The 27,173-nt window shown below is 41.7% G+C and overlaps 3 protein-coding genes across 3 annotated transcripts; all 3 read right to left on the minus strand.

The window, feature by feature from the left end:
• Positions 1-1,750: 1,750 nt before the first annotated feature.
• On the minus strand, positions 1,751-3,801 carry LOC141811232 (type-2 ice-structuring protein-like). The gene is made up of 7 exons (XM_074699214.1): positions 3,765-3,801; positions 3,588-3,669; positions 3,465-3,503; positions 3,254-3,354; positions 3,035-3,163; positions 2,291-2,405; positions 1,751-2,133 (listed from the first exon to the last, which is right to left on the minus strand). Exons 2-7 carry the CDS (start codon positions 3,646-3,648, stop codon positions 2,066-2,068), a joined length of 513 nt encoding a protein of 170 aa, XP_074555315.1. The 5' UTR covers positions 3,649-3,669; positions 3,765-3,801; the 3' UTR covers positions 1,751-2,065.
• An 8,520-nt stretch (positions 3,802-12,321) lies between these two features.
• Positions 12,322-17,301, minus strand: LOC141784206 (C-type lectin domain family 4 member K-like). The gene is made up of 13 exons (XM_074661951.1): positions 17,263-17,301; positions 17,086-17,167; positions 16,963-17,001; positions 16,633-16,694; positions 16,042-16,060; positions 15,614-15,684; positions 15,135-15,153; positions 14,305-14,375; positions 13,564-13,582; positions 13,366-13,457; positions 13,127-13,255; positions 12,611-12,719; positions 12,322-12,453 (listed from the first exon to the last, which is right to left on the minus strand). The coding sequence occupies exons 2-13, from the start codon at positions 17,144-17,146 to the stop codon at positions 12,392-12,394; spliced, it is 753 nt and encodes a 250-aa protein (XP_074518052.1). The 5' UTR covers positions 17,147-17,167; positions 17,263-17,301; the 3' UTR covers positions 12,322-12,391.
• Positions 17,302-20,524: 3,223 nt separating this feature from the next.
• Positions 20,525-22,303, minus strand: LOC141784212 (type-2 ice-structuring protein-like). Its single transcript, XM_074661963.1, has 7 exons — positions 22,252-22,303; positions 22,075-22,156; positions 21,952-21,990; positions 21,756-21,847; positions 21,484-21,612; positions 21,040-21,145; positions 20,525-20,904 (listed from the first exon to the last, which is right to left on the minus strand). The coding sequence occupies exons 2-7, from the start codon at positions 22,133-22,135 to the stop codon at positions 20,834-20,836; spliced, it is 498 nt and encodes a 165-aa protein (XP_074518064.1). The 5' UTR covers positions 22,136-22,156; positions 22,252-22,303; the 3' UTR covers positions 20,525-20,833.
• Positions 22,304-27,173: the final 4,870 nt, after the last annotated feature.

The following is a 27,173-nucleotide window of genomic DNA, read 5'->3' on the forward strand; positions in this document are numbered from 1 at the left end:
TGTGTTTGGTGCTGATCAGTGGGATAGCAGCTCTTATATACAACTTTTTATCTCATCATCTGTTAATGAACAAGGAACTGAACAAAGTTTCACCAAATATGGACACAGAACAAACATGGTCAGATGAACGGTTCAAGGAGACCTGAACAAGGCTGTACCATCTGATAACACTCAGCACAAAAAGACAGGAAACTTGAGTGTGGCAGATAATTTCTTTCTTTTAAAAAATGCTTCATGTCCACATCCATCTGATGTTGTTGTAAAGCCTGTTAGTTTTTCCAAAATCAGAGGGATTCAGTTTGTCTGTGATGGTTCTCAGTCAGCCAGGTAGTTCTGAGGTTGATCCCATAAAGAAACTGGACTTGGTCGAGTTCTTAAAGACGTTGGACCTCTCCTTTGAAAGACTTCTTCACTTCTACACCAAAAAATACCAGCCTCCAAGGGTTGTTAGTGTGCTAGAGGGTCACATGGGGTCCATAGCTGAAGACTGGTTTCTGGTTTCTTTGAGTCTTTGGAGTTTTTAGTCATAACACCTGTACTGTCTATTGGCAAAATCAAGGAACCTCTCTACAGATCCATGGCCCAACACAGAAGAGTCAGCTCCTCAGGCCTGGACTCAGCCATGCACCCACATCTTAAGGACAAAGTCAGGTCTTTCGACGAGTGCCGGGTCAATGAAGGACAGAGAAGACCGCTGTGTTGAAAGAGGGGTCAAGGAAGCCATCTATATCAACTTTGACAACCTTCCCCAAACTGAGGTGGTGACCTCAGACACAGAGTTCGACAATGATTTCACAGAATTATTTCTCTTTACTAACAGGACAGTGGACTTGATTTGACAGATAAAAAATGAAAACTCTGATGTAATCCTTCATGAACAGTCAAGAAAGTTCTTGGGCAACGGAGGTTAAGACCTTTGAGTTACTGATTGTCATGATGAGTGAAACCTCAAGTCATGTTGGGGGAAACACACTGCAACAGGTATTCACCAACCTCTGAACACACACACACACACACACACACACACACACACACACACACACACACACACACACACACACACACACACACACACACACACACACACACACACGCACACACACTGTGCTGTTTGAAATCTTTAAGTCAGTTGAAACCAGCAGCTGGGCCTCCATGGTCACCAGGTCTCAGTGGTGGTTTATCTGTGTGTCATCTGCAAACAGTGAAATGATAAATAGTGATGGTGAATGATGATGCAGAGTGGGGGCATATTGACAGACTATAGGAAGTGGACCTAAAACTGAACCCTGAGGTACACCACGTTTAAAATTGGGGGTCGAGGACCTGTGGTGTGTAAATCATGGTTCTGTTTCACTGATTGGTCTTAAAGTAAAAACAACATGGTGGGAATTTCTCACAACTGTGTATTTTACAGAAGTGGACTGGGACCAAGTCTCTACAGGACAACAATAGTGTCGCCATCTTGTGGCACTGTGTGGTACTGTTAGTATATCAACAACTAGACTGACTGATACCTTGGCTCCATTTTGGTGTGAAGCTGACTTTTGATCTGCATGTTGATATTCTCTGTGTGAAAGATTATCACTGATTTCATGTTTGTGTCCTCAGATCTGTTTTTATATTCTCTTTATTCATGATCATTAATAATTAGTGAACAAGTAAAGATGTTGATCTCATTGTCAGGTCAAAAACAGAAAATCTGAGACATCTTGATAAACTCAACATGACACACAGAGATGTTTTTGTCAATGCTTGAAGCTTTTTATTTTGCATAAAGATTTGTTAAAGAGAAGAATCAAGTCATGCTCAAAGCGTTCTTTCCATTTCACATTCAGTCTGATCTTAATACGGGCACAAGGCCTCAGAGACAATCCAGCTTCTGTTTCACTTGTCGCATCATTCCTTATGAAGCGTTACAGCCACAGAAAAGAGAGAAGACAGAGATTTAGAGCGCTCAGGTTACACATGAGACAGACGGCGTTGTTAGGGAGGATTTTTCCACACACACACATCCAGAAGTGTGTGTGTCTCTCAGCCTCTTCATGCCTCAGTGTTGGACCAGGATTTAGGCTTTCCTGGCACAGACAGAGGGACGACGCTCACCGCAGTCATAATCATCCCAGCACTTATGATCTGTTCATATCAGAAACAAAGGAGAGGTTAAAATGTTTGGCACTGTGAAACCTCTGATTCAGAACAAAAGTTGTGAAAAAATGGACAAACAGCTCAGAATGAACCTCTTTTTCATCCTTCGTACACCACTAATTAAAGTATGTGATGCCTCACTTACGGCTGTAACCCATTTGCAGACAGTCCTGGCCTTTGCCTCCTCCATTGTTTGGCTCTCCTGTGCACCAGTTTGCATATTGGAAAGTGGTCCCATCAGTCCATTCCCAGACTCCCTCCTGGGAAACAGCAGATCACATTCACAGACATTCAATCAAAAACACATTCTGCTGAATCATCTTTCCTTTAAGAAAAATGACAGATCTTATTTCTTAATGCTGGGCTTTGATGACCGGGGTAGTTTCATAAGGGGACTTTTGGTCGACATGCCTTGCCCCCTTAATGGGCGGTGGCCTGCCAGCAGACCATTGACTCAGATTTGAGAAATCAGAAATACTTTATTGATTGCCAAAGTGAAATTTCATTTCAGTTTAATCCCTTCCAAGAAAAGTATAAAGACAGTGATGTATTTAAGGGGGAGGACAGGAGTGTGTGTGTGTGTGTGTGTGTGTCTGTGTGTGTGAGAATTCAGGAGGGTCTCATATCCACTGTTTTCCCTCCTCACTCATGGTTACTCAAGACCATCGCAACGAAAATGTTTTTGCTGTAAATAAACTGAAAAATACCGACAGTAGGTTTGCCATTATTTTACTGTTAGTTTACCTCTCCTTTAAAACTGTAGACATAAACAAGCAAACACATGAAAGAGAGCCGATGTCAACATCAACCATCAGTTCCTCACAGGGCCGTTGAGAATGAATCTTCAGCATGATCATTAAAACATTTCTATGTTGTGTTGATAACATACCCGGAGAGCATCAGAGCCTCCCAGCCACACTTCTGGATTCCCAGAGGGTGTGATCAGACCTTGAATGAGTTGATACTCGTAAAATGAATGCACAGACGCCAGGTGTCCACCCAGAGACCTGCAGTTTCCCTAAAGGGGAGAAAACAGAGTTCACACCTTAAAGTTCACTCAAACAGAAGTCACTCAGAAGTATCTTGAGGCCAGTTAATCGTCTCAAACCTCAGCTTCAGGCCAGGTCAGCTCTCTGGTTTCATAGCGGAAATAACGCCCACCGACCCGAGTCCAGCCCTGAAGATCCCTCTTCACAACCTCCATCAAATCTGAAAAAAACAGTTCAAGAATGAAACCAAAGATGTTTCAGTTAAAACTGAACAGTCTACAGTTAGTGTGAGTAGAGTTTAAAAAAAGCTTTTATTAGAGATGAACTGACCTTCTGCCTGGGCCTCTTCAGGCTCTGCCTCTGCAGCAGCTAGAAAGTTTGACACTGAAGTTATTGACAGAATATTACAAACACACATCAGACTGAAAGACTTTCTGTATGTGAGATACTGACGAGCTGCAGGAGTCAGAGCCATCAGGGCACAAAGGAGAGCAGCCACAGCCAGGATCTTCATGGTGGAGTTGATGAGATGAGCCTGAAGAGTCAGACAGAAGCACAAGTGTCACCGATGCTGCTGTTGGAGAACAAGGCAAAGAAAAGATGATGGAGTCAGATTTTCTGCTGAGTTACCTTCTCTTCTTCCTTCTTGATGAAGCTTCAACCCTCCTGTGTTTGGTGCTGATCAGTGGGATAGCAGCTCTTATATACAACTTTTTATCTCATCATCTGTTAATGAACAAGGAACTGAACAAAGTTTCACCAAATATGGACACAGAACAAACATGGTCAGATGAACGGTTCAAGGAGACCTGAACAAGGCTGAACCATCTGATAACACTCAGCACAAAAAGACAGGAAACTTGAGTGTGGCAGATAATTTCTTTCTTTTAAAAAATGTTTTATGTCCACATCCATCTGATGTTGTTGTAAAGCCTATTAGTTTTTCCTAAATCAGAGGGATTCAGTTTGTCTGTGATGGTTCTCAGTCAGCCAGGTAGCTCTGAGCTTGATCCCATAAAGAAACTGGACTTGGTGGAGTTCTTAAAGACGTTTGACCTCTCCTTTGAAAGACTTCCTCACTTCTTCACCAAACTGGTGGAAGGAGCCAGAAAACATCAGCCTCCAAGGGTCCTTAGTGTGCTAGAGGGTCACATGGGGTCCATAGCTGAGGACTGGTTTCTGGTTTCTTTGAGTCTTTGGGGTCTTCAGTCATAACACCTGTACTGTTTATTGGCAAAATTAAGGAACCTCTCTACAGATCCATGGCCCAACACAGAAGAGTCAGCTCCTCAGGCCTGGACTCAGCCATGCACCCACATCTTAAGGACAAAGTCAGGTTTTTTCGATGAGTGCCGGGTCAGAGGAGGACAGAGAAGACCGCTATGTTGAAAAAGGGGTCAAGGAAGCCATCTATATCAACTTTGACAACCTTCCCCAAACTGAGGTGGTGACCTCAGACACAGAGTTCAACAATGATTTCACAAAATTATTTCTCTTTACTAACCGGACAGTGGACTTGATTTGACAGATACAAACTAGAAAACTCTGATGAAATAGTTCGTGAACGTTTAAAAACTTCTTAAGTTACTGATTGTCATGATGTGTGTATCCACAAGTCATGTTGGAGGAAACACACTGCAACAGGTATTCACCAACCTCTGAACAGGAACACTTTCATTAACCACAAACCACATCAGTGGTCACACACACACACACACACACACACACACACACACACACACACACACACACACACACACACTGTGATGTTTTATATCTTTAAGTCAGTTGAAACCAGCAGATGGGCCTCCGTGGTCTCAGGTCTCAGTGGTGGTATATCTGTGTGTCATCTGCAAACAGTGAAATGATGATAAGTAGTGATGGTGAATGATGTTGCAGAGTGGGAGCATATTAACAGAAAACAGCAGTGGACCTAAAATAGAACCCTGAGGTACACCACGTGTTGGGGGTTGAGAACCTGTGGTGTGTAAATCACGGTTCTGTTTCACTGATTGGTCCAAAAGTAAAAACAACATGGTGGGAATTTCTCACAACTGTGTATTTTACAGAAGTGGACTGGGACCAAGTCTCTACAGGACTATAAAAGTGGTGCCATTTTGTGGCACTTTGTGGTACTATTAGCATATCAACAACTAGACTGACTGATACCTTGGCTCCATTTTTGTGTCACGCTGACTTTTGATCTGCATGTTGATATTCTCTGTGTGAAAGCTTATCACTGATTTCATGTTTGTGTCATCAGATCTGTTTTTATATTCTCTTTATTATTATCATTAATAATTAGTGAACAAGTAAAGACGTTGATCTCATTGTCAGGTCAAAAACAGAAAATCTGAGACATCTTGATAAACTCAACATGACACACAGAGATGTTTTTGTCAATGCTTGAAGCTTTTTATTTTGCATAAAGATTTGTTAAAGAGAAGAATCAAGTCTTGCTCAAAGCGTTCTTTCCATTTCACATTCAGTCTGATCTTAATACGGGCACAAGGCCTCAGAGACAATCCAGCTTCTGTTTCACTTGTCGCATCATTCCTTATGAAGCGTTACAGCCACAGAAAAGAGAGAAGACAGAGATTTAGAGCGCTCAGGTTACACATGAGACAGACGGCGTTGTTAGGGAGGATTTTTCACACACACACATCCAGAAGTGTGTGTGTCTCTCAGCCTCTTCATGCCTCAGTGTTGGACCAGGATTTAGGCTTTCCTGGCACAGACAGAGGGACGACGCTCGCCGCAGTCATAATCATCCCAGCACTTATGATCTGTTCATATCAGAAACAAAGGAGAGGTTAAAATGTTTGGCACTGTGAAACCTCTGATTCAGAACAAAAGTTGTGAAAAAATGGACAAACAGCTCAGAATGAACCTCTTTTTCATCCTTCGTACACCACTAATTAAAGTATGTGATGCCTCACTTACGGCTGTAACCCATTTGCAGACAGTCCTGGCCTTTGCCTCCTCCATTGTTCGGCTCTCCTGTGCACCAGTTTGCATATTGGAAAGTGGTCCCATCAGTCCATTCCCAGACTCCCTCCTGGGAAACAGCAGATCACATTCACAGACATTCAATCAAAAACACATTCTGCTGAATTATCTTTCCTTTAAGAAAAACAACAGATCTCATTTCTTAATGCTGGGCTTTGATGACCAGGGTAGTTTCATAAGGGGACTTTTGGTCGACATGCCTTGCCCCCTTAATGGGCGGTGGCCTGCCAGCAGACCATTGACTCGGATTTGAGAAATCAGAAATACTTTATTGATTGCCAAAGTGAAATTTCATTTCAGTTTAATCCCTTCCAAGAAAAGTATAAAGACAGTGATGTATTTAAGGGGGAGGACAGGAGTGTGTGTGTGTCTGTGTGTGTGAGAATTCAGGAGGGTCTCATATCCACTGTTTTCCCTCCTCACTCATGGTTACTCAAGACCATCGCAACAAAAATGTTTTTGCTGTAAATACACAGAAAAATACCGACAGAAGTTTGCCAGCATTTTACTGTTAGTTTACATCTCCTTTAAAACTGTGGACATAAACGAGCAAACACATGAAAGAGAGCCGATGTCAAGATCAACCATCAGTTCCTCACAGGGCCGTTGAGGATAAAACTTCAACATGATCATTAAAACATTTCTGTGTTGTGTTAATAACGTACCCGGAGAGCATCAGAGCCTCCCAGCCACACCTCTGGATTCCCAGAGGGTGTGATCAGACCTTGAATGAGTTGATACTCGTAAAATGAATGCACAGACGCCAGGTGTCCACCCAGAGACCTGCAGTTTCCCTAAAGGGTAAAAGACAGAGTTCACACCTTAAAGTTCACTCAAACAGAAGTCACTCAGAAGTATCTTGAGGCCAGTTAATCGTCTCATACCTCAGCTTCAGGCCAGGTCAGCTCTCTGGTTTCATAGCGGAAATAACGCCCACCAACCCGAGTCCAGCCCTGAAGATCCCTCTTCACAACTTCCATCAATTCTGAAGAAAACAGTTTAAAAATTAAAACTGAACAGTCTACAGTTAGTGTGAGTAGAGTTTAAAAAAAGCTTTGATTGGAGATGAACTGACCTTCTGCTGGGGCTTCTTCAGGCTCTTCCTCTGGAGCAGCTAGAAAGTTTGACACTGAAGTTATTGACAGAATATTACAAACACACATCAGACTGAAAGACTTTCTGTATGTGAGATACTGACGAGCTGCAGGAGTCAGAGCCATCAGGGCACAAAGGAGAGCAGCCACAGCCAGGATCTTCATGGTGGAGTTGATGAGATGAGCCTGAAGAGTCAGACAGAAGCACAAGTGTCACCGATGCTGCTGTTGGAGAACAAGGCAAAGAAAAGATGATGGAGTCAGATTTTCTGCTGAGTTACCTTCTCTTCTTCCTTCTTGATGAAGCTTCAACCCTCCTGTGTTTGGTGCTGATCAGTGGGATAGCAGCTCTTATATACAACTTTTTATCTCATCATCTGTTAATGAACAAGGAACTGAACAAAGTTTCACCAAATATGGACACAGAACAAAAGATCCAGAGGAACCTGAACAAGGCTGTATCATCTGATAACACTCAGCAAAACAGTCAGGAAACTTGAGTGTGGGAGATTATTTTTCATTTCAAAATGCTGCATGTCCATGGACCTTATGATGGTAATGGTAAATGGTAAATGGACCAATAGCTTTTCTGGTCTTTCTGACCGCTCAAAGTGCTTTACACTGCTAGGCTCATTCGCCCACTCACACCACATTCACTCACTGGTGGTAGAGGGGAAGGAGTTGTAGGGAGCCATCAGTTTTTTAGCCGACCCTTCATACCATCCACACACACTGTGACTGCAGGAGCTGCAACAAACAGACGAATCAGGGGGATTCAGTTTGTCTGTGATGGTTCTCAGTCAGCCAGGTAGCTCTGAGCTTGATCCCATAAAGAAACTGGACTTGGTGGAGTTCTTAAAGACGTTTGACCTCTCCTTTGAAAGACTTCTTCACTTCTACATCAAAAAATACCAGCCTCCAAGGGTCGTTAGTGTGCTAGAGGGTCACATGGGGTCCGAAGCTGAGGACTGGTTCCTGGTTCCTGGGAGTCTTTGGGGTCTTCAGTCATAAGACCTGTACACATCTGGAAAACCCAAGAAATTCAGCAGATTTTTCAATAAACACAACATACAGGTAAATTTTGACCCTTCATCACACAGAGACAGAAAACATGTTTCAGCCTAATCCCTGAACACAACAGAACATTTGGAGAAATGCAGTTTATACCGTTGAACAAGGTCTGCAGAGAACTGTTTATTGGTAAAACTAAGCAACCACTCTACAGACTAGGGTTGTCAAAAGTATCGATACTTAAAAAAGTATCGATACTAAAATGTTGTATCCGGATACGATACTCACTTTCAAAAGTATCGATACTATACCTCCCGGGATGCCGAGCCGTTGACGCTGCGTCCCTCTCTCTCTGCCTCCTCACACACACGAGAGCAGGCTCCCTCCCCCTCCCCGTTATGCTCTCAATAACAAAACAGCATGGCTGGTGCTGCTGCAGACGGGCCGAATCAAGCAGTTTTGGTCGAAAATGAAAAAGGTAAAAGTGTTGTTTGGAGGTATTTTGCCTTCGAGGCTAACGAGCTTGGAAAACCGAAGGACACAAAAATTTCACACAACTGTTTGTTGTGTGTGTGGTACTGTTAATTGTTACATGTTGCAACAGAGGTTATAGTTGCCCCCTTGAGTCAGAGAAGGTCAGAGAGGACCACTGTTTTGAAAGAGGAGTCAACTAAGACATCTATGATAAACTTGTTCAAAAAGGATTTCAAAGACTTTTTCTTTTACAAACTCTCTTTAGATAAATCAGAGGAGGATAAGGAAAGTATGGTTCGTTAGGGTGTGACGCCAAATGTTAGCATGGAGGAGGAAGCTGGACGGTCCGGGCCTGTTTGGCTGGATCCAGGGTCTGGGACTTGTATGGAGTGAGATGAATCAAAAGTGACTTAGTGACTGGACTGAGCCTGGTTGGTCAGGGGTTGATCCTTCACAGAGATACTGAGCCCAGACCTCAGTCCAAGCTCTGCCAGGACCACTTCAAGGAAGAAGAGAGTCTGCTGGAAACATGAGGGTCCCTGACAGCTCAGTCTCAGTCTGCATACTTAGACCCAATGGAGCTGGTTTGGGATGGACCGGACTGAAGAGTGAAAGCAAAGAGACCTTCTTGATGACCAACGTTTGGAGGAAGTTCTGCTGGAAAAGATCTGGAAGAACTTTCTGAAGAAGAATACTTTCATTTCAGAGAACAAAGAGAAAATACATTTCATCATCTCTGATGAAAAAAGGAAAAAATTGGGGTGTTGTAAAACTTTTGACTGGTAGTGAACATGAGACATAAGACCTATAGAAATAACCTGCACCAAGTGAATCAGTTAAGGAGACGATAACAAGAAGGCCTTCAGAGAGTGGTTTGCAAAATGACAATCCAACGCCAGTCATGTGTTAGGTGAGTTTGCAAATCCCTTTTGAGCTTATCAACTTCTCCAAATAAACGTTATCATGCACAAAAATATCACTTATCACAATGACATGCTGACAAGTCATTTCCAGTGTCACAATCCTGGGCTCATGCCATGTGACGAGGTGGAGGAAGAACAAAAACATTTTATAAAAAATTCAATGAAGTTATACCTTACATATGTCATCAATATACAATACAAAGAGCATGGGGCCCAACTCTGACCCCTGGGGGACACCACAAGAAATATCTAAAAACAAGGAACAAAAGGTATCCAGTTTCACAAAGTGTTTTCTGTCCCTGAAGTAGCTCCTTACCCAATCCAGTACCACACCCCTGATCCCACACAGGTTAAACAGAAGAGGCCCCAGGATGGAGCCTCTACCACTGTCAGTGTTAAAGAGGATGCCATTAAAGCCTTGTGAGAGAAAGAACATGTGGGAGAAACAGCGTTGACTCTTTAATTAATCTTTAATGAAGTTGTTCTCCTGAAAACAGCATCTGTCAAGATAAGAACTCATGAAACAAACAGTGGGGAAGGGGAAGGTCATCAGGAAAATTTGGGATAACAGCAACAAAAGTGTAACTTGTCTCATTACTCCTCCAATAAGTCACATGAACCTGACTTCAGGTTTTTCTTAAAGCCATCAGTTTAACATCTTGACCTGACTCGTCTGGATTTCAGTCTCATTTTAAGGCACCGATGCTGCTGTTGGAGAACAAGGCAAAGAAAAGATGATGGAGTCAGATTTTCTGCTGAGTTACCTTCTCTTCTTCCTTCTTGATGAAGCTTCAACCCTCCTGTGTTTGGTGCTGATCAGTGGGATAGCAGCTCTTATATACAACTTTTTATCTCATCATCTGTTAATGAACAAGGAACTGAACAAAGTTTCACCAAATATGGACACAGAACAAACATGGTCAGATGAACGGTTCAAGGAGACCTGAACAAGGCTGTACCATCTGATAACACTCAGCACAAAAAGACAGGAAACTTGAGTGTGGCAGATAATTTCTTTCTTTTAAAAAATGTTTTATGTCCACATCCATCTGATGTTGTTGTAAAGCCTATTAGTTTTTCCTAAATCAGAGGGATTCAGTTTGTCTGTGATGGTTCTCAGTCAGCCAGGTAGCTCTGAGCTTGATCCCATAAAGAAACTGGACTTGGTGGAGTTCTTAAAGACGTTTGACCTCTCCTTTGAAAGACTTCCTCACTTCTTCACCAAACTGGTGGAAGGAGCCAGAAAACATCAGCCTCCAAGGGTCCTTAGTGTGCTAGAGGGTCACATGGGGTCCATAGCTGAGGACTGGTTTCTGGTTTCTTTGAGTCTTTGGGGTCTTCAGTCATAACACCTGTACTGTTTATTGGCAAAATTAAGGAACCTCTCTACAGATCCATGGCCCAACACAGAAGAGTCAGCTCCTCAGGCCTGGACTCAGCCATGCACCCACATCTTAAGGACAAAGTCAGGTTTTTCGATGAGTGTCAGGTCAATGAAGGACAGAGAAGACCGCTATGTTGAAAAAGGGGTCAAGGAAGCCATCTATATCAACTTTGACAACCTTCCCCAAACTGAGGTGGTGACCTCAGACACAGAGTTCAACAATGATTTCACAAAATTATTTCTCTTTACTAACCGGACAGTGGACTTGATTTGACAGATACAAACTAGAAAACTCTGATGAAATAGTTCGTGAACGTTTAAAAACTTCTTAAGTTACTGATTGTCATGATGTGTGTATCCACAAGTCATGTTGGAGGAAACACACTGCAACAGGTATTCACCAACCTCTGAACAGGAACACTTTCATTAACCACAAACCACATCAGTGGTCACACACACACACACACACACACACACACACACACACACACACACACACACACACACACACACACACACACACACACACACACACACACAATGTGCTGTTTTATATCTTTAAGTCAGTTGAAACCAGCAGATGGGCCTCCGTGGTCTCAGGTCTCAGTGGTGGTATATCTGTGTGTCATCTGCAAACAGTGAAATGATGATAAGTAGTGATGGTGAATGATGTTGCAGAGTGGGAGCATATTAACAGAAAACAGCAGTGGACCTAAAATAGAACCCTGAGGTACACCACGTGTAAAATTGGGGGTTGAGAACCTGTTGTGTGTATATCACGGTTCTGTTTCACTGATTGGTCCAAAAGTAAAAACAACATGGTGGGAATTTCTCACAACAGTGTATTTTACAGAAGTAGACTTGGACCAAGTCTCTACAGGACTACAATAGTGTCGCCATCTTGTGGCACTGTGTGGTACTGTTAGTATATCAACAACTAGACTGACTGATACCTTGGCTCCATTTTGGTGTCAAGCTGACTTTTGATCTGCATGTTGATGAACTCACAACATGACACAGAGATGTGTTTGTCAATGCTTGAAGCTTTTTATTTTGCATCAAGATTTGTTAAAGAGAAGAATCAAGTCATGCTCAAAGCGTTCTTTCCATTTCACATTCAGTCTGATCTTAATACGGGCACAAGGCCTCAGAGACAATCCAGCTTCTGTTTCACTTGTCGCATCATTCCTTATGAAGCGTTACAGCCACAGAAAAGAGAGAAGACAGAGATTTAGAGCGCTCAGGTTACACATGAGACAGACGGCGTTGTTAGGGAGCATTTTTCACACACACACACACACACACACATCCAGAAGTGTGTGTGTCTCTCAGCTTCTTCATGCCTCAGTGTTGGACCAGGATTTACGCACAGAGAGAGGGACGACGATAATCACATCTGTCACCATCCCAGCACTGTTTTTTATCTGTTCATATCAGAAACCAAAGAGAGGAGAGTTTTGTTTGGTACTGTGCAAACTCTGATTCAAACCAAAAGTTAATAAAAATGGAAAAACAGCTAAAAATAAACCTCTTTCACGTTGTTCGTACACCACTAGTTAAAGTATATGATGCCTTACTTACTGCTGTAAGTCATTTGCAGACAGCGCATGTTGCCTGAAGTGTACGGCGCTCCATTGCACCACTCTTCATAGCGGAGCTTGGTCCCATCAGCCCACACCCACCTCCTTTCCTGGGAAACAGCAGATCACATTCAAAGACATTAAAACAGAAACACATTCTGCTGAATCATCTTTTCTTATCCCTCAGATAAAGTTTCAACATTGGAGTCCTTTTACACCTCATTTGACCAACTGGATCCATCTATGGTCTCTCCAGAACCAGAAATATTCCTGAGTGTGACACGGTGTAAAGGGATACCCCTGTACTCTTTAAGTTTGTGTCTTCCTGGGAAAATCTGACCTGACCACAGATACTGAGATACAGCATTTAGAAATAACTATATTCTGTGCAGATTATCTGATTTTACATCATAGATCATAAACAGGAAAATACAGAAAGGAGTGACTCTGTCACCAGGGCCTAAGGATGTAACTTTAATGTGATAGTGAAAACATGATGTAGGGATAAATGACGTACACCAGGGGAATAAAAGCTTCCCAGCCACACAGATGGAGCCCCATGTTTCCCCATCAGATATTGAATGTGTTGGGTCTCTTCTCTGGTATGCACAGACACCAGACGCAAATTCATGCTCAAGCAGTTTCTCTGAAGTGGAGATAAAAATAAAAACATTAGTCACAGGGGGGGTTTGCAAGTTTGCAGTGATCAGAGTTCACTCAAACAGGAGTAACTCAGACGTATCCTGCTGCTCTTACATCAGCGTCTTGCCAGGACATCTCCTTGGACTCGTAGAAGAAGTTACGACCACCGACCTTACTCCAACCCCTTTTCACAACTTCCATCAAATCTGAAGAAAACATCAACAATGAAACTAAAGACGATTTAGTAAACTGAACAGTGTGCAATAAGTGTAAGTAGAGTTAAAAGAAAGTGTACATCAGAGATGAACTGACCTTCCAGGGCCTCTTCACGCTGTGAAAAAGAAAAGTTGAGAAAATTACAAATGATGAGGCAACAAACTTCACAAACAGGTTGAGTTAGGCTCTTACATTTTGGGGTTTTGCTTTTGAGTTTGCTCAATTTACAATCTTAATCTACTGAAAGCTACACTAACTCGTGTTTCTATTAGAATAACTTAAAATCATTGATTTGATTTCCCTTCTGTAAGTTACTGTAATTCATAATTTCACATTCCAAAAACATTGATTTATAGAAAGCTTAAATTCATATTAGGTAAATTAAAAGAGTAAATACAGTACAATCTAAAATCTCTTCTGTTCTCTGTCAAATGTGCAGATGTTAAATTTGTCTCAGTGTCACCATTAAAACAGAGCAAAAAGCCAGCTAATGCTGTGACTACAGTTTCTGGTTAGCATTGAGATCTACAGCTACTGTCTCAGCTTTTCATGTATTCATGTAGTTGTGATAAGTTAGTGTAACACAGACTGCTGTTAAAGGTACAGAAAGATCACAGGAACCAACCAGAAGGAACGGTCCAGCTCAGGTTTAAAGCTACTTTCCCCAAACGTTAGCTCAGATTAGCTGCTAGCTTTCACCAAGAACTGTTAGCTCTTTGTTTTGATATGTTGAACATGCTTCAATCACTGGATGCAATAATTTGTAACACAGTCACACACAATGAAACACACAGTATCTTTTTACACTTGATAAATAATAGGCAGTTTTCATCTCACCTTCATGGGGTTCATCCCTGGGGGGCGTATTGCTGGGGGACCAGGGGGGCAGATCATTGGACCAGGGGGACCTACAGTGTGACAAATTCCAATTCAGAAATTTCTTTTTCTTGCATTTTCCAACAAAAAGACTTGAGTTCACAGAACTAATGCTTGTTGTAATGAACTGTAACTTGAAAAATAAAAAAGAAAAGAAGAAAGAAAGTAGCTCAGAAAACTGTTTTACACTCGAACTACCAAGGCAGTGATTTTGGCTGCTTGAAAAATTGGCAACATCATGACTTTGTCGCAGTAAATCATTTGTACCAGTTAGACCCTGACTTTTCCTAAATGTGTGTATATTCTATTCTAGCATTGTTTTATTGTTACGATTTCAAAACACAAAAGATCTGCGCACTACCTCGAATTGCCATAGCAGTCAAATTGAGAGAGTGATGTCTCTGGGTGTTTGGAAGAAGCCTCATCTAGCTCTTATCTATTATACTTTCCATTTTACGCCCAGATGTGTTTCAAACCTTCTTCAGTAATTCTGAAAAAGATCTTTGTCTTGATAATCCCAATTACATGCAAATAGTTGCAAAACTCTGGTAGACCGAGTGTTAAAGCAGACATGTGGCTCAGTTTGTTGGGCTCACTCACAATATTTTATCAAATTCCAGTAACTTATGTTTTCAAGTCCTTACAACTGGAAACACCATTTTAGGCCAAAAAAATTAAATTAGCTTTTTTTTTTTTTTTCTTTTTACAGATTTCTTCCTATAGAGCCGTAAGAAAACATAAAGGTAAGTAGAGTTAAAAAAAAAAAAAGCTTATATAGGAAATGAACTGACCGTCAGAGCCTGCTTCACGCTGCAGAAAAAGAAAAGTTGAGAAAATCACAAATGATGAGGCAACAAACTTCAGCAAAAGTTTGAGTTGGGCTTTTAAAATTTAATTTTTGACTTTTGCATTTGAGTTTGGTCAACTTAAACTCTCAAATTGCGTTAACTCAATTACAAGTTCCACTAACTGGATTATTTTCACATTGCTATAACCTATAATTTGATCTCCTACTAACTAACGGTAAGTGGTTGTAACTTCCAACTGTACTTCTAACTTCTAACCTTCTCAATCTATGAACTCACATTAATTCACTTTCCCCAAACGTTAGCTCTGATTAGCTGCTAGCTTTCACCAAGAACTGTTCGCTCTTTGTCATGGAATGTTGAGCATGCTCCAATCACTGTATGCAATCATTTCTAACACAGTCACACAAAAAACACACAGTATCTTTTTAAACCTGATAATTAATAGGCAGTTTTCATCTCACCTTAATGGGGTTCATCCCTGGGGGGCGTATTGCTGGGGGACCACCGGGGCAGACTATTGGACCAGGGGGGTCTACAGTGTGACAAATGCCAATTCAGAAAGTTGTCTTTCCTGCATTTTCCAACAAAAAGACTTGAGTTCACAGAACTAATTCTCGTTGTAATGAACTATAAATTCAAAAGTGAAGTTTGAGTAACTCAGTAAAGTCTTTTAAAGCAGACATGTGGCTCAGTTTGTTGGGCTCACTCACAATATTTTATCAAATGACAATAACTTATGTTTTCAAGTCCTTTCAACTGGAAACACTACCTTAGGCCAGAAAAAATAAATAAATAAAAAATAGCCATTTTACAGGTTCTCTCTCCATGAGCAGTAAGAAAAAATAAGTGAAAGTAGAGTTTAAAAAAGTGTCATTGGAGACAAACTGACCGTATGATCCCATGTTGCGCTGAAAAAGAAGGAAAGGTTGAGAAAAATTAGAATCATATGGCAACAAACTTCAGCAAAAATCTGAGTTTGGCTTTTTAACTTCAATTTTTCTTCTTCTCTTTTTTGTTCTTGCTGAGCTTACAATCTTAATTTGTGCTGACTCAACTGGAAGTTGAACTAACTTCTATTTTCACATTGTTATGGCTTTGAATCTTATCTTCTGGTAACTAACCGCTTTGTGTTTGCTTGTGATTTATTATCCTTCTAAATCAAAGTCTGTACTGCTATCAACTGACTAAATTTTTTTTAAAAACCTTTGAATCCACATTAGAGTGACTTAACATCATTAATTTGATTTGCTGTAACTTCGATTTCACTTTCAAAAAACATTGAGTTCAGAAAGCCTGAATTCAGCTCAGTTGAATTCATAGAAATGTGTAGAATAAATTCACTATAATCTATTAACTGTTGGTTTCAACTGTTGAACATGCTTCAATCACTGAATGCATTCACTTTTATAACAATCACACACAAAAAAACCCCACAATATCATATTTTAACGTCATAAATAATGGACAGTTTTCATCTCACCTTTATGGGATTCATCCCTGGGGGCGACGGGGGACCAGGGGGGTCGATTATTGGTCTTGGATCTACAGTGTGACAAATGCCAATTCAAAAAGTTGTTTTTCCTGTATTTTTCAACAGACGCTTGAGTCCACAGAACTAATTTCTTGTTGAAATGAACTTAAACTGAAAAAAGAAGATTCAGAAACTCATGTTTTCTAGTCCTTACACCTGGAAACACTGTTTTAGGCTGAAACATTAAAGATTTCTTTTTAACAGCTTCTTCCTCCGGAGCTCTTAGAAAGAATAAGTGTGAGTAGACTTTAAAAAAAGCTTTTATTGAGATGAACTGACCTTCTGCTGGGGCCTCTTCAGGCTCTGCCTCTGGAGCAGCTAGAAAGTTTGACACTGAAGTTATTGACAGAATATTACAAACACACATCAGACTGAAAGACTTTCTGTATGTGAGATACTGACGAGCTGCAGGAGTCAGAGCCATCAGGGCACAAAGGAGAGCAGCCACAGCCAGGATCTTCATGGTGGAGTTGATGAGATGAGCCTGAAGAGTCAGACAGAAGCACAAGTGTCACCGATGCTGCTGTTGGAGAACAAGGCAAAGAAAAGATGATGGAGTCAGATTTTCTGCTGAGTTACCTTCTCTTCTTCCTTCTTGATGAAGCTTCAACCCTCCTGTGTTTGGTGCTGATCAGTGGGATAGCAGCTCTTATATACAACTTTTTATCTCATCATCTGTTAATGAACAAGGAACTGAACAAAGTTTCACCAAATATGGACACAGAACAAACATGGTCAGATGAACGGTTCAAGGAGACCTGAACAAGGCTGTACCATCTGATAACACTCAGCACAAAAAGACAGGAAACTTGAGTGTGGCAGATAATTTCTTTCTTTTAAAAAATGCTTAATGTCCACATCCATCTGATGTAGTTGTAAAGCCTGTTAGTTTTTCCAAAATCAGGGGGATTCAGTTTGTCTGTGATGGTTCTCAGTCAGCCAGGTAGCTCTGAGCTTGATCCCATAAAGAAACTGGACTTGGTCGAGTTCTTAAAGACGTTTGACCTCTCCTTTGAAAGACTTCTTCACTTCTCCACCAAAAAATACCAGCCTCCAAGGGTCGTTAGTGTGCTAGAGGGTCACATGGGGTCCGAAGCTGAGGACTGGTTTCTAGTTTCTTTGAGTCTTTTGGGTTTTTAGTCATAACACCTGTACTGTTTATTGGCAAAATTAAGGAACCTCTCTACAGATCCATGGCCCAACACAGAAGAGTCAGCTCCTCAGGCCTGGACTCAGCCATGCACCCACATCTTAAGGACAAAGTCAGGCCCCTGGAGGAGAGTGAAGCCCTGTTTCCACCAAGAGTGGATCAGGACAGTTTGGTACGGGTTGGATCGGTAAAGCCTGATCCTCCCACAGCAAACCTTGCCCCCTTGAGTCAGAGAAGGACAGAGAAGACCGCTATGTTGAAAGAGGGGTCAACAAACACATCTATGACCCATCTATGACATCTATAACCTGCACCAAGTGAACGATAACAAGAAGGCCTTCAGAGAGTGATTTGCAAAATGACAATCCAAAGCCTGTCATGTGTTAGGTGAGTTTGCAAATCCCTTTTGAGCTTATCAACTTCTCCAAATAAACGTTATCATGCACAAAAATATCACTTATCACAATGACATGCTGACAAGTCATTTCCAGTGTCACAGGTTCCCATGTCACAATCCTGGGCTCATGCCATGTGACGAGGTGGAGGCAGAACAAAAACATTTCATTTGAAACTTGATTCAGTGTGTTAAACAATCCATTTGATTGTCAAAGTTATTTAATTTATTCATTCATTTATTGTTAGCTTTAATTAATGCATTTGCAGTCAATTTTGAAATGACTTCAATCACCTTAGTCTTTGTTGAGACGATTTGCCTTAAAATGAGACTGAAATCCAGACGAGTCAGGTCAAGATGTTAAACTGATGGCTTTAAGAAAAACCTGAAGTCAGGTTCATGTGACTTATTGGAGGAGTAATGAGACAAGTTACACTTTTGTTGCTGTTATCCCAAATTTCCCTGATGACCTTCCCCTTCCCCACTGTTTGTTTCATGATTTTTATCTTGACAGATGCTGTTTTCAGGAGAACAACTTCATTAAAGATTAATTAAAGAGTCAACGCTGTTTCTCCCACATGTTCTTTCTCTGGCAAGGCTTTAATGGCATCCTCTTTAACACTGACAGTGGAAGAGGCTCCATCCTGGGGCCTCTTCTGTTTAACCTGTGTGGGATCAGGGGTGTGGTACTGGATTGGGTAAGGAGCTACTTCAGGGACAGAAAACACTTTGTGAAACTGGATACCTTTTGTTCCTTGTTTTTAGATATTTATTGTGGTGTCCCCCAGGGGTCAGTGTAAGGCCCCATGCTCTTTGTATTGTATATTGATGACATATGTAAGGTATAACTTCATTGAATTTTTTATAAAATGCTTTTGTTCTTCCTCCACCTCGTCACATGGCATGAGCCCAGGATTGTGACACTGGAAATGACTTGTCAGCATGTCATTGTGATAAGTGATATTTTTGTGCATGATAACGTTTATTTGGAGAAGTTGATAAGCTCAAAAGGGATTTGCAAACTCACCTAACACATGACTGGCGTTGGATTGGCATTTTGCAAATCACTCTCTGAAGGCCTTCTTGTTATCGTCTCCTTAATCTGATTCACTTGGTGCAGGTTATTTCTATAGGTCTTATGTCTCACGTTCACTACCAGTCAAAAGTTTTACAACACCCCAATTTTTTCCTTTTTTCATCAGAGATGATGAAATGTATTTTCTCTTTGTTCTCTGAAATGAAAGTATTCTTCTTCAGAAAGTTCTTCCAGATCTTTTCCAGCAGAACTTCCTCCAAACGTTGGTCATCAAGGAGGTCTCTTTGCTTTAACTCTTCAGTCCGGTCCATCGGCTGTAATTGGCCACAGAGAGGACCAGTAAGACTCTAAGCCAGACAGAAATTTACAAAAAGTCTGCCTAACCCAAACAATCTTTATCTCTCTTTCAGCTCCTCCGCGTCAGCCTTGGTGGGCTGATAACGCTCTACTCTCCTGGATGGTATGCAGACAGATGCCCATCCCTCACCTCCCTCCTGTGGGCTGGTCTCTGGTCTAGAACTCTCCAAGGCCGTCTCCATGGAGACAGCCGTGGCCTTGGCACCATCATCATCAGACAGCAGAGACATGACTCACATGAAGTCACATGGCACATGAACTACCTTGGACTCAACACCTTCTTTGGCTCGGTTACAGTTCAGCTGCAGAGGATAGACGTGTATGTGCCCGAGTAAGGCTGCGTGGCTGAGCAGTGACATTTGGGCAAGTCTGCATGTTTTTGTTTGTTGTTATCATGTGCTTATATGCTGAGGCTTCATCTCAAACTACGCCCCCTGTTGGAGCAAAGTCTGGAATTATATAATCTCTTATCATACATGAGACGTGAAACATGTAGAAATAATCTGCTCAAACTCATCACTGATGAGAGTCCTCAATCAGTCAGGAACACAACAACAACATGAAGTCGCAGAGAGTGACAACTTATCACAAACCAAAGGGTGGCGCCATCTTGTGGCACTGTGTGGTACTGTTAGCATATCAACAACTAGACTGACTGATACCATGGCTCCATTTTTGTGTCAAGCTGACTTTTGATCTGCATGTTGATATTCTCTGTGTGAAAGATTATCACAGCTGTCATGTTTGTGTCAACAGATCTGTTTTTATATTCTCTTTATTATTATCATTAATAATTAGTGAACAAGTAAAGACGTTGATCTCATTGTCAGGTCAAAAACAGAAAATCTCAGACATCTTGATAAACTCACAATATGACACACAGAGATGTTTTTGTCAATGCTTGAAGCTTTTTATTCTGCATAAAGATTTGTTAAAGAGAAGAATCAAGTCATGCTCAAAGCGTTCTTTCCATTTCACATTCAGTCTGATCTTAATACGGGCACAAGGCCTCAGAGACAATCCAGCTTCTGTTTCACTTGTCGCATCATTCCTTATGAAGCGTTACAGCCACAGAAAAGAGAGAAGACAGAGATTTAGAGCGCTCAGGTTACACATGAGACAGACGGCGTTGTTAGGGAGGATTTTTCACACACACACATCCAGAAGTGTGTGTGTCTCTCAGCCTCTTCATGCCTCAGTGTTGGACCAGGATTTAGGCTTTCCTGGCACAGATGGAGGGGAAACGATGTTCGCATCTTTCATCATTCCAGCACTTTTTGTTATCTGTTCATATCAGAAACAAAAGAGAGGAGAGTTTGGTTTATAAAAAAAATTATAAAAATGGACAAACAGCTCAGAATGATCCTTTTTTTTCATCCTTCTTAAACCACTGATCAAAGTATGTGATGCCTCACTTACAGATGTAATTCATCAGCAGACAGCGCTGGGTGCCTGTGTTGTACGGCTGACTGCACCAGTGTTGACGTTTGAAAGGTGTCCCATCAGACCACACCCACCTCCCCGCCTGGGAAACAGCAGATCACATTCAGAGACATTAAAACAGAAACACATTCTGCTGAATCATCTATACTTCAAGAAACAAGACAGACCTAAGTCCTCAACCAGAAATATGTGAAGGGATACCCCTGTACTCTTTAAGTTTGTGTCTTCCTGGGAAAATCTGACCTGACCACAGATACTGAGATACAGCATTTAGAGATAACTATATTCTGTGCAGATTATCTGATTTTACATCATAGATCATAAACAGGAAAATACATAAAGGAGTGACTCTGTCACCAGGGCCTAAAGATAAAACGTTGATGTGATAATAAAAACATGATGTAGGGATAAATTACGTACATCAAAGGAATAAAAGCTTCCCAGCCACACAGATCCAGCCCCAGAGTTTGACATCAGACTGCGAATGTGTTGATACTCGTTGTAGGTATCCACAGATGCCAGAAGTCCACCCATGCGCCTGCAATTGTTCTAAAGTGGAGATAAAAAGAAAAACATTATTAACAGAGCGGGTTAGAGGGTAGTAGGAACATGAGGCCAAGTTTGCAGTGATCAGAGTTCACTCAAACAGGAGTAACTCAGAAGTATCCTGTAGACGGTAAATTCTCTCATACGTCAGCTTCTTGCCAGGACATCTCTTTGGGCACGTAGAGGAAGTAGCGTCCACTGTAATATCTCCAAGTCCTCTTCTCAACTTCCATCAAATCTGAAGAAAACATCAAGAATGAAACCAAAGATGTTTCAGTAAACTGCACAGTCTACAGTTAGTGTGAGTAGAGTTTAAAAAAGCTTTTATTGAGATGAACTGACCTTCTGCTGGGGCCTCTTCAGGCTCTTCCTCTGCAGCAGCTAGAAAGTTTGACACTGAAGTTACTGACAGAATATTACAAACACACATCAGACTGAAAGACTTTCTGTATGTGAGATACTGACGAGCTGCAGGAGTCAGAGCCATCAGGGCACAAAGGAGAGCAGCCACAGCCAGGATCTTCATGGTGGAGTTGATGAGATGAGCCTGAAGAGTCAGACAGAAGCACAAGTGTCACCGATGCTGCTGTTGGAGAACAAGGCAAAGAAAAGATGATGGAGTCAGATTTTCTGCTGAGTTACCTTCTCTTCTTCCTTCTTGATGAAGCTTCAACCCTCCTGTGTTTGGTGCTGATCAGTGGGATAGCAGCTCTTATATACAACTTTTTATCTCATCATCTGTTAATGAACAAGGAACTGAACAAAGTTTCACCAAATATGGACACAGAACAAAAGATCCAGAGGAACCTGAACAAGGCTGTATCATCTGATAACACTCAGCAAAACAGTCAGGAAACTTGAGTGTGGGAGATTATTTTTCATTTCAAAATGCTGCATGTCCATGGACCTTATGATGGTAATGGTAAATGGTAAATGGACCAATAGCTTTTCTGGTCTTTCTGACCGCTCAAAGTGCTTTACACTGCTAGGCTCATTCGCCCACTCACACCACATTCACTCACTGGTGGTAGAGGGGAAGGAGTTGTAGGGAGCCATCAGTTTTTTAGCCGACCCTTCATACCATCCACACACACTGTGACTGCAGGAGCTGCAACAAACAGACGAATCAGGGGGATTCAGTTTGTCTGTGATGGTTCTCAGTCAGCCAGGTAGCTCTGAGCTTGATCCCATAAAGAAACTGGACTTGGTGGAGTTCTTAAAGACGTTTGACCTCTCCTTTGAAAGACTTCTTCACTTCTACATCAAAAAATACCAGCCTCCAAGGGTCGTTAGTGTGCTAGAGGGTCACATGGGGTCCGAAGCTGAGGACTGGTTCCTGGTTCCTGGGAGTCTTTGGGGTCTTCAGTCATAAGACCTGTACACATCTGGAAAACCCAAGAAATTCAGCAGATTTTTCAATAAACACAACATACAGGTAAATTTTGACCCTTCATCACACAGAGACAGAAAACATGTTTCAGCCTAATCCCTGAACACAACAGAACATTTGGAGAAATGCAGTTTATACCGTTGAACAAGGTCTGCAGAGAACTGTTTATTGGTAAAACTAAGCAACCACTCTACAGACTAGGGTTGTCAAAAGTATCGATACTTAAAAAAGTATCGATACTAAAATGTTGTATCCGGATACGATACTCACTTTCAAAAGTATCGATACTATACCTCCCGGGATGCCGAGCCGTTGACGCTGCGTCCCTCTCTCTCTGCCTCCTCACACACACGAGAGCAGGCTCCCTCCCCCTCCCCGTTATGCTCTCAATAACAAAACAGCATGGCTGGTGCTGCTGCAGACGGGCCGAATCAAGCAGTTTTGGTCGAAAATGAAAAAGGTAAAAGTGTTGTTTGGAGGTATTTTGCCTTCGAGGCTAACGAGCTTGGAAAACCGAAGGACACAAAAATTTCACACAACTGTTTGTTGTGTGTGTGGTACTGTTAATTGTTACATGTTGCAACAGAGGTTATAGTTGCCCCCTTGAGTCAGAGAAGGTCAGAGAGGACCACTGTTTTGAAAGAGGAGTCAACTAAGACATCTATGATAAACTTGTTCAAAAAGGATTTCAAAGACTTTTTCTTTTACAAACTCTCTTTAGATAAATCAGAGGAGGATAAGGAAAGTATGGTTCGTTAGGGTGTGACGCCAAATGTTAGCATGGAGGAGGAAGCTGGACGGTCCGGGCCTGTTTGGCTGGATCCAGGGTCTGGGACTTGTATGGAGTGAGATGAATCAAAAGTGACTTAGTGACTGGACTGAGCCTGGTTGGTCAGGGGTTGATCCTTCACAGAGATACTGAGCCCAGACCTCAGTCCAAGCTCTGCCAGGACCACTTCAAGGAAGAAGAGAGTCTGCTGGAAACATGAGGGTCCCTGACAGCTCAGTCTCAGTCTGCATACTTAGACCCAATGGAGCTGGTTTGGGATGGACCGGACTGAAGAGTGAAAGCAAAGAGACCTTCTTGATGACCAACGTTTGGAGGAAGTTCTGCTGGAAAAGATCTGGAAGAACTTTCTGAAGAAGAATACTTTCATTTCAGAGAACAAAGAGAAAATACATTTCATCATCTCTGATGAAAAAAGGAAAAAATTGGGGTGTTGTAAAACTTTTGACTGGTAGTGAACATGAGACATAAGACCTATAGAAATAACCTGCACCAAGTGAATCAGTTAAGGAGACGATAACAAGAAGGCCTTCAGAGAGTGGTTTGCAAAATGACAATCCAACGCCAGTCATGTGTTAGGTGAGTTTGCAAATCCCTTTTGAGCTTATCAACTTCTCCAAATAAACGTTATCATGCACAAAAATATCACTTATCACAATGACATGCTGACAAGTCATTTCCAGTGTCACAATCCTGGGCTCATGCCATGTGACGAGGTGGAGGAAGAACAAAAACATTTTATAAAAAATTCAATGAAGTTATACCTTACATATGTCATCAATATACAATACAAAGAGCATGGGGCCCAACTCTGACCCCTGGGGGACACCACAAGAAATATCTAAAAACAAGGAACAAAAGGTATCCAGTTTCACAAAGTGTTTTCTGTCCCTGAAGTAGCTCCTTACCCAATCCAGTACCACACCCCTGATCCCACACAGGTTAAACAGAAGAGGCCCCAGGATGGAGCCTCTACCACTGTCAGTGTTAAAGAGGATGCCATTAAAGCCTTGTGAGAGAAAGAACATGTGGGAGAAACAGCGTTGACTCTTTAATTAATCTTTAATGAAGTTGTTCTCCTGAAAACAGCATCTGTCAAGATAAGAACTCATGAAACAAACAGTGGGGAAGGGGAAGGTCATCAGGAAAATTTGGGATAACAGCAACAAAAGTGTAACTTGTCTCATTACTCCTCCAATAAGTCACATGAACCTGACTTCAGGTTTTTCTTAAAGCCATCAGTTTAACATCTTGACCTGACTCGTCTGGATTTCAGTCTCATTTTAAGGCAAATCGTCTCAACAAAGACTAAGGTGATTGAAGTCATTTCAAAATTGACTGCAAATGCATTAATTAAAGCTAACAATAAATGAATGAATAAATTAAATAACTTTGACGATCAAATGGATTGTTTAACACACTGAATCAAGTTTCAAATGAAATGTTTTTGTTCTTCCTCCACCTCGTCACATGGCATGAGCCCAGGATTGTGACATGGGAACCTGTGACACTGGAAATGACTTGTCAGCATGTCATTGTGATAAGTGATATTTTTGTGCATGATAACGTTTATTTGGAGAAGTTGATAAGCTCAAAAGGGATTTGCAAACTCACCTAACACATGACTGGCGTTGGATTGTCATTTTGCAAATCACTCTCTGAAGGCCTTCTTGTTATCGTCTCCTTAATCTGGTTCACTTGGTGCAGGTTATAGATGTCATAGATGGGTCATAGATGTGTTTGTTGACCCCTCTTTCAAAATGGAAGTCTTCTCTGACCTTCTCTGACTCAAGGGGGCAAGGTTTGCTGTGGGAGGATCAGGCTTTACCGATCCAACCCGTACCAAACTGTCCTGATCCACGCTTGGTGGAAACAGGGCTTCACTCTCCTCCAGGGGCCTGACTTTGTCCTTAAGATGTGGGTGCATGGCTGAGTCCAGGCCTGAGGAGCTGACTCTTCACACACTGTGACTGCAGGAGCTGCAGTCAAACCCCCTACGTTTGGACTGAGAGGACACGGCTCTAGCACTGAGCCATAGTTACCGTTGTAAAGCCTGTTAGTTTCCCTCTGAGACGGAGCCACATTTGTCAGGAACACGCAGAGCAGAGCTGAGTGCAGGGCCTGTGACCAATGAAGAATCCTCCAAATCTTCTCTTCCAATGCCAAACAGACAAATCAGGGGGATTCAGCTTGTCTCTGATGGTTCTCAGTCCTCACAAAGACCTTAGAAAGTGGATCACGTCAGTCCAGTTTTGAGGCTTGACACTGGCACCCTGTCTGTCAGAGAACAGACTCTAAAACTCTCCTGTTGGTTTACAAAGCAATGAACGAGTTAGGGCCAGAATATATCAGTGATCTCCTGACAAGACCACGCAGGTCCTGTGGACCAGGTCTGCTTTCAGTCCCCTGAGTCAGAAGCAAACATGGAGAAGCAGCGTTCAGCTTCTATGCTCCAAATATCCGAACAAACTCTCAGAGAAGATCAGGTCTGCTGAAACTGTCAGCTCCTTTAAATCCAGGTTGAAGACCCACCTTTTTACAGCTGCTCTTATTAGATTTCAGTATCTTTTTTTACTGCACAACTCTGCACTACCACTTCTATGCTGTCTTTGAATCAGTTTTAACCTTATTTTTGACCTATTTATTTTGTTTTATTTTTATTTTTTATAATTTTTGCTTTTAAAATTGCTTTCTAATAGTTGCTGATTTATATCTCTGTGAAACACTTTGAATTGCCTTGCTGAAATGCACTATATAGCTGAACTTGCCTTGCCTTCCCTCATAAACCATGGCTGTGTCCGAAATGTCATACTAACGTTCTACTCACACTAAGTGTGACGTCAAAAATAGTATGTAGTGCGTTCACATTAAATAGTATGAAAAGATTGTGTGCGCGAGAAATACCCGGATGTATACTATATCGGTAAAAAATGTAAGTATGGGAGGTGGGCATACTAGTCGCACTGACACGCCCCATAATGCATTGCAAGCCCCGTATTTATAAACGTAAATACAGAATGAGATGACAAGATGAGAAGCGACTAAAATGGACTTAGCTCTACAGGGAAACCTAAACGTAAGTACAAAGAAATAAAGTGCCTGAGGCGACGGACGGATCGTCTTCGGTGTCTGCGAGCAGTAAACATTTTTTAATTTTTTGAAGAGAGATGAATTCGTCTTGAGACCGGTGTTAGCTAAAAATCATCCACTAGCGAACTTCCCGTGCTCAAAATAAAAGCACCCGTTTATCTCCTTTAAGTTCGTTAACGCTTTTGTAAATTGGGCTCTTGTTTTGGAGCGGACCGGAAGTTTCTTCGATAGCATATTGGCACTCTTAACAGAATGTCCGAAATGTCTAAATTAAATTTGTATCCGTGCGTTTTGTGG

Source organism: Halichoeres trimaculatus, unplaced genomic scaffold (genome assembly GCF_033239565.1).
Source record: "Halichoeres trimaculatus isolate MK-OKI-2021-1 unplaced genomic scaffold, fHalTri1.1 fHalTri1_scaffold_22, whole genome shotgun sequence".
NCBI lineage: Eukaryota > Metazoa > Chordata > Actinopteri > Labriformes > Labridae > Halichoeres > Halichoeres trimaculatus.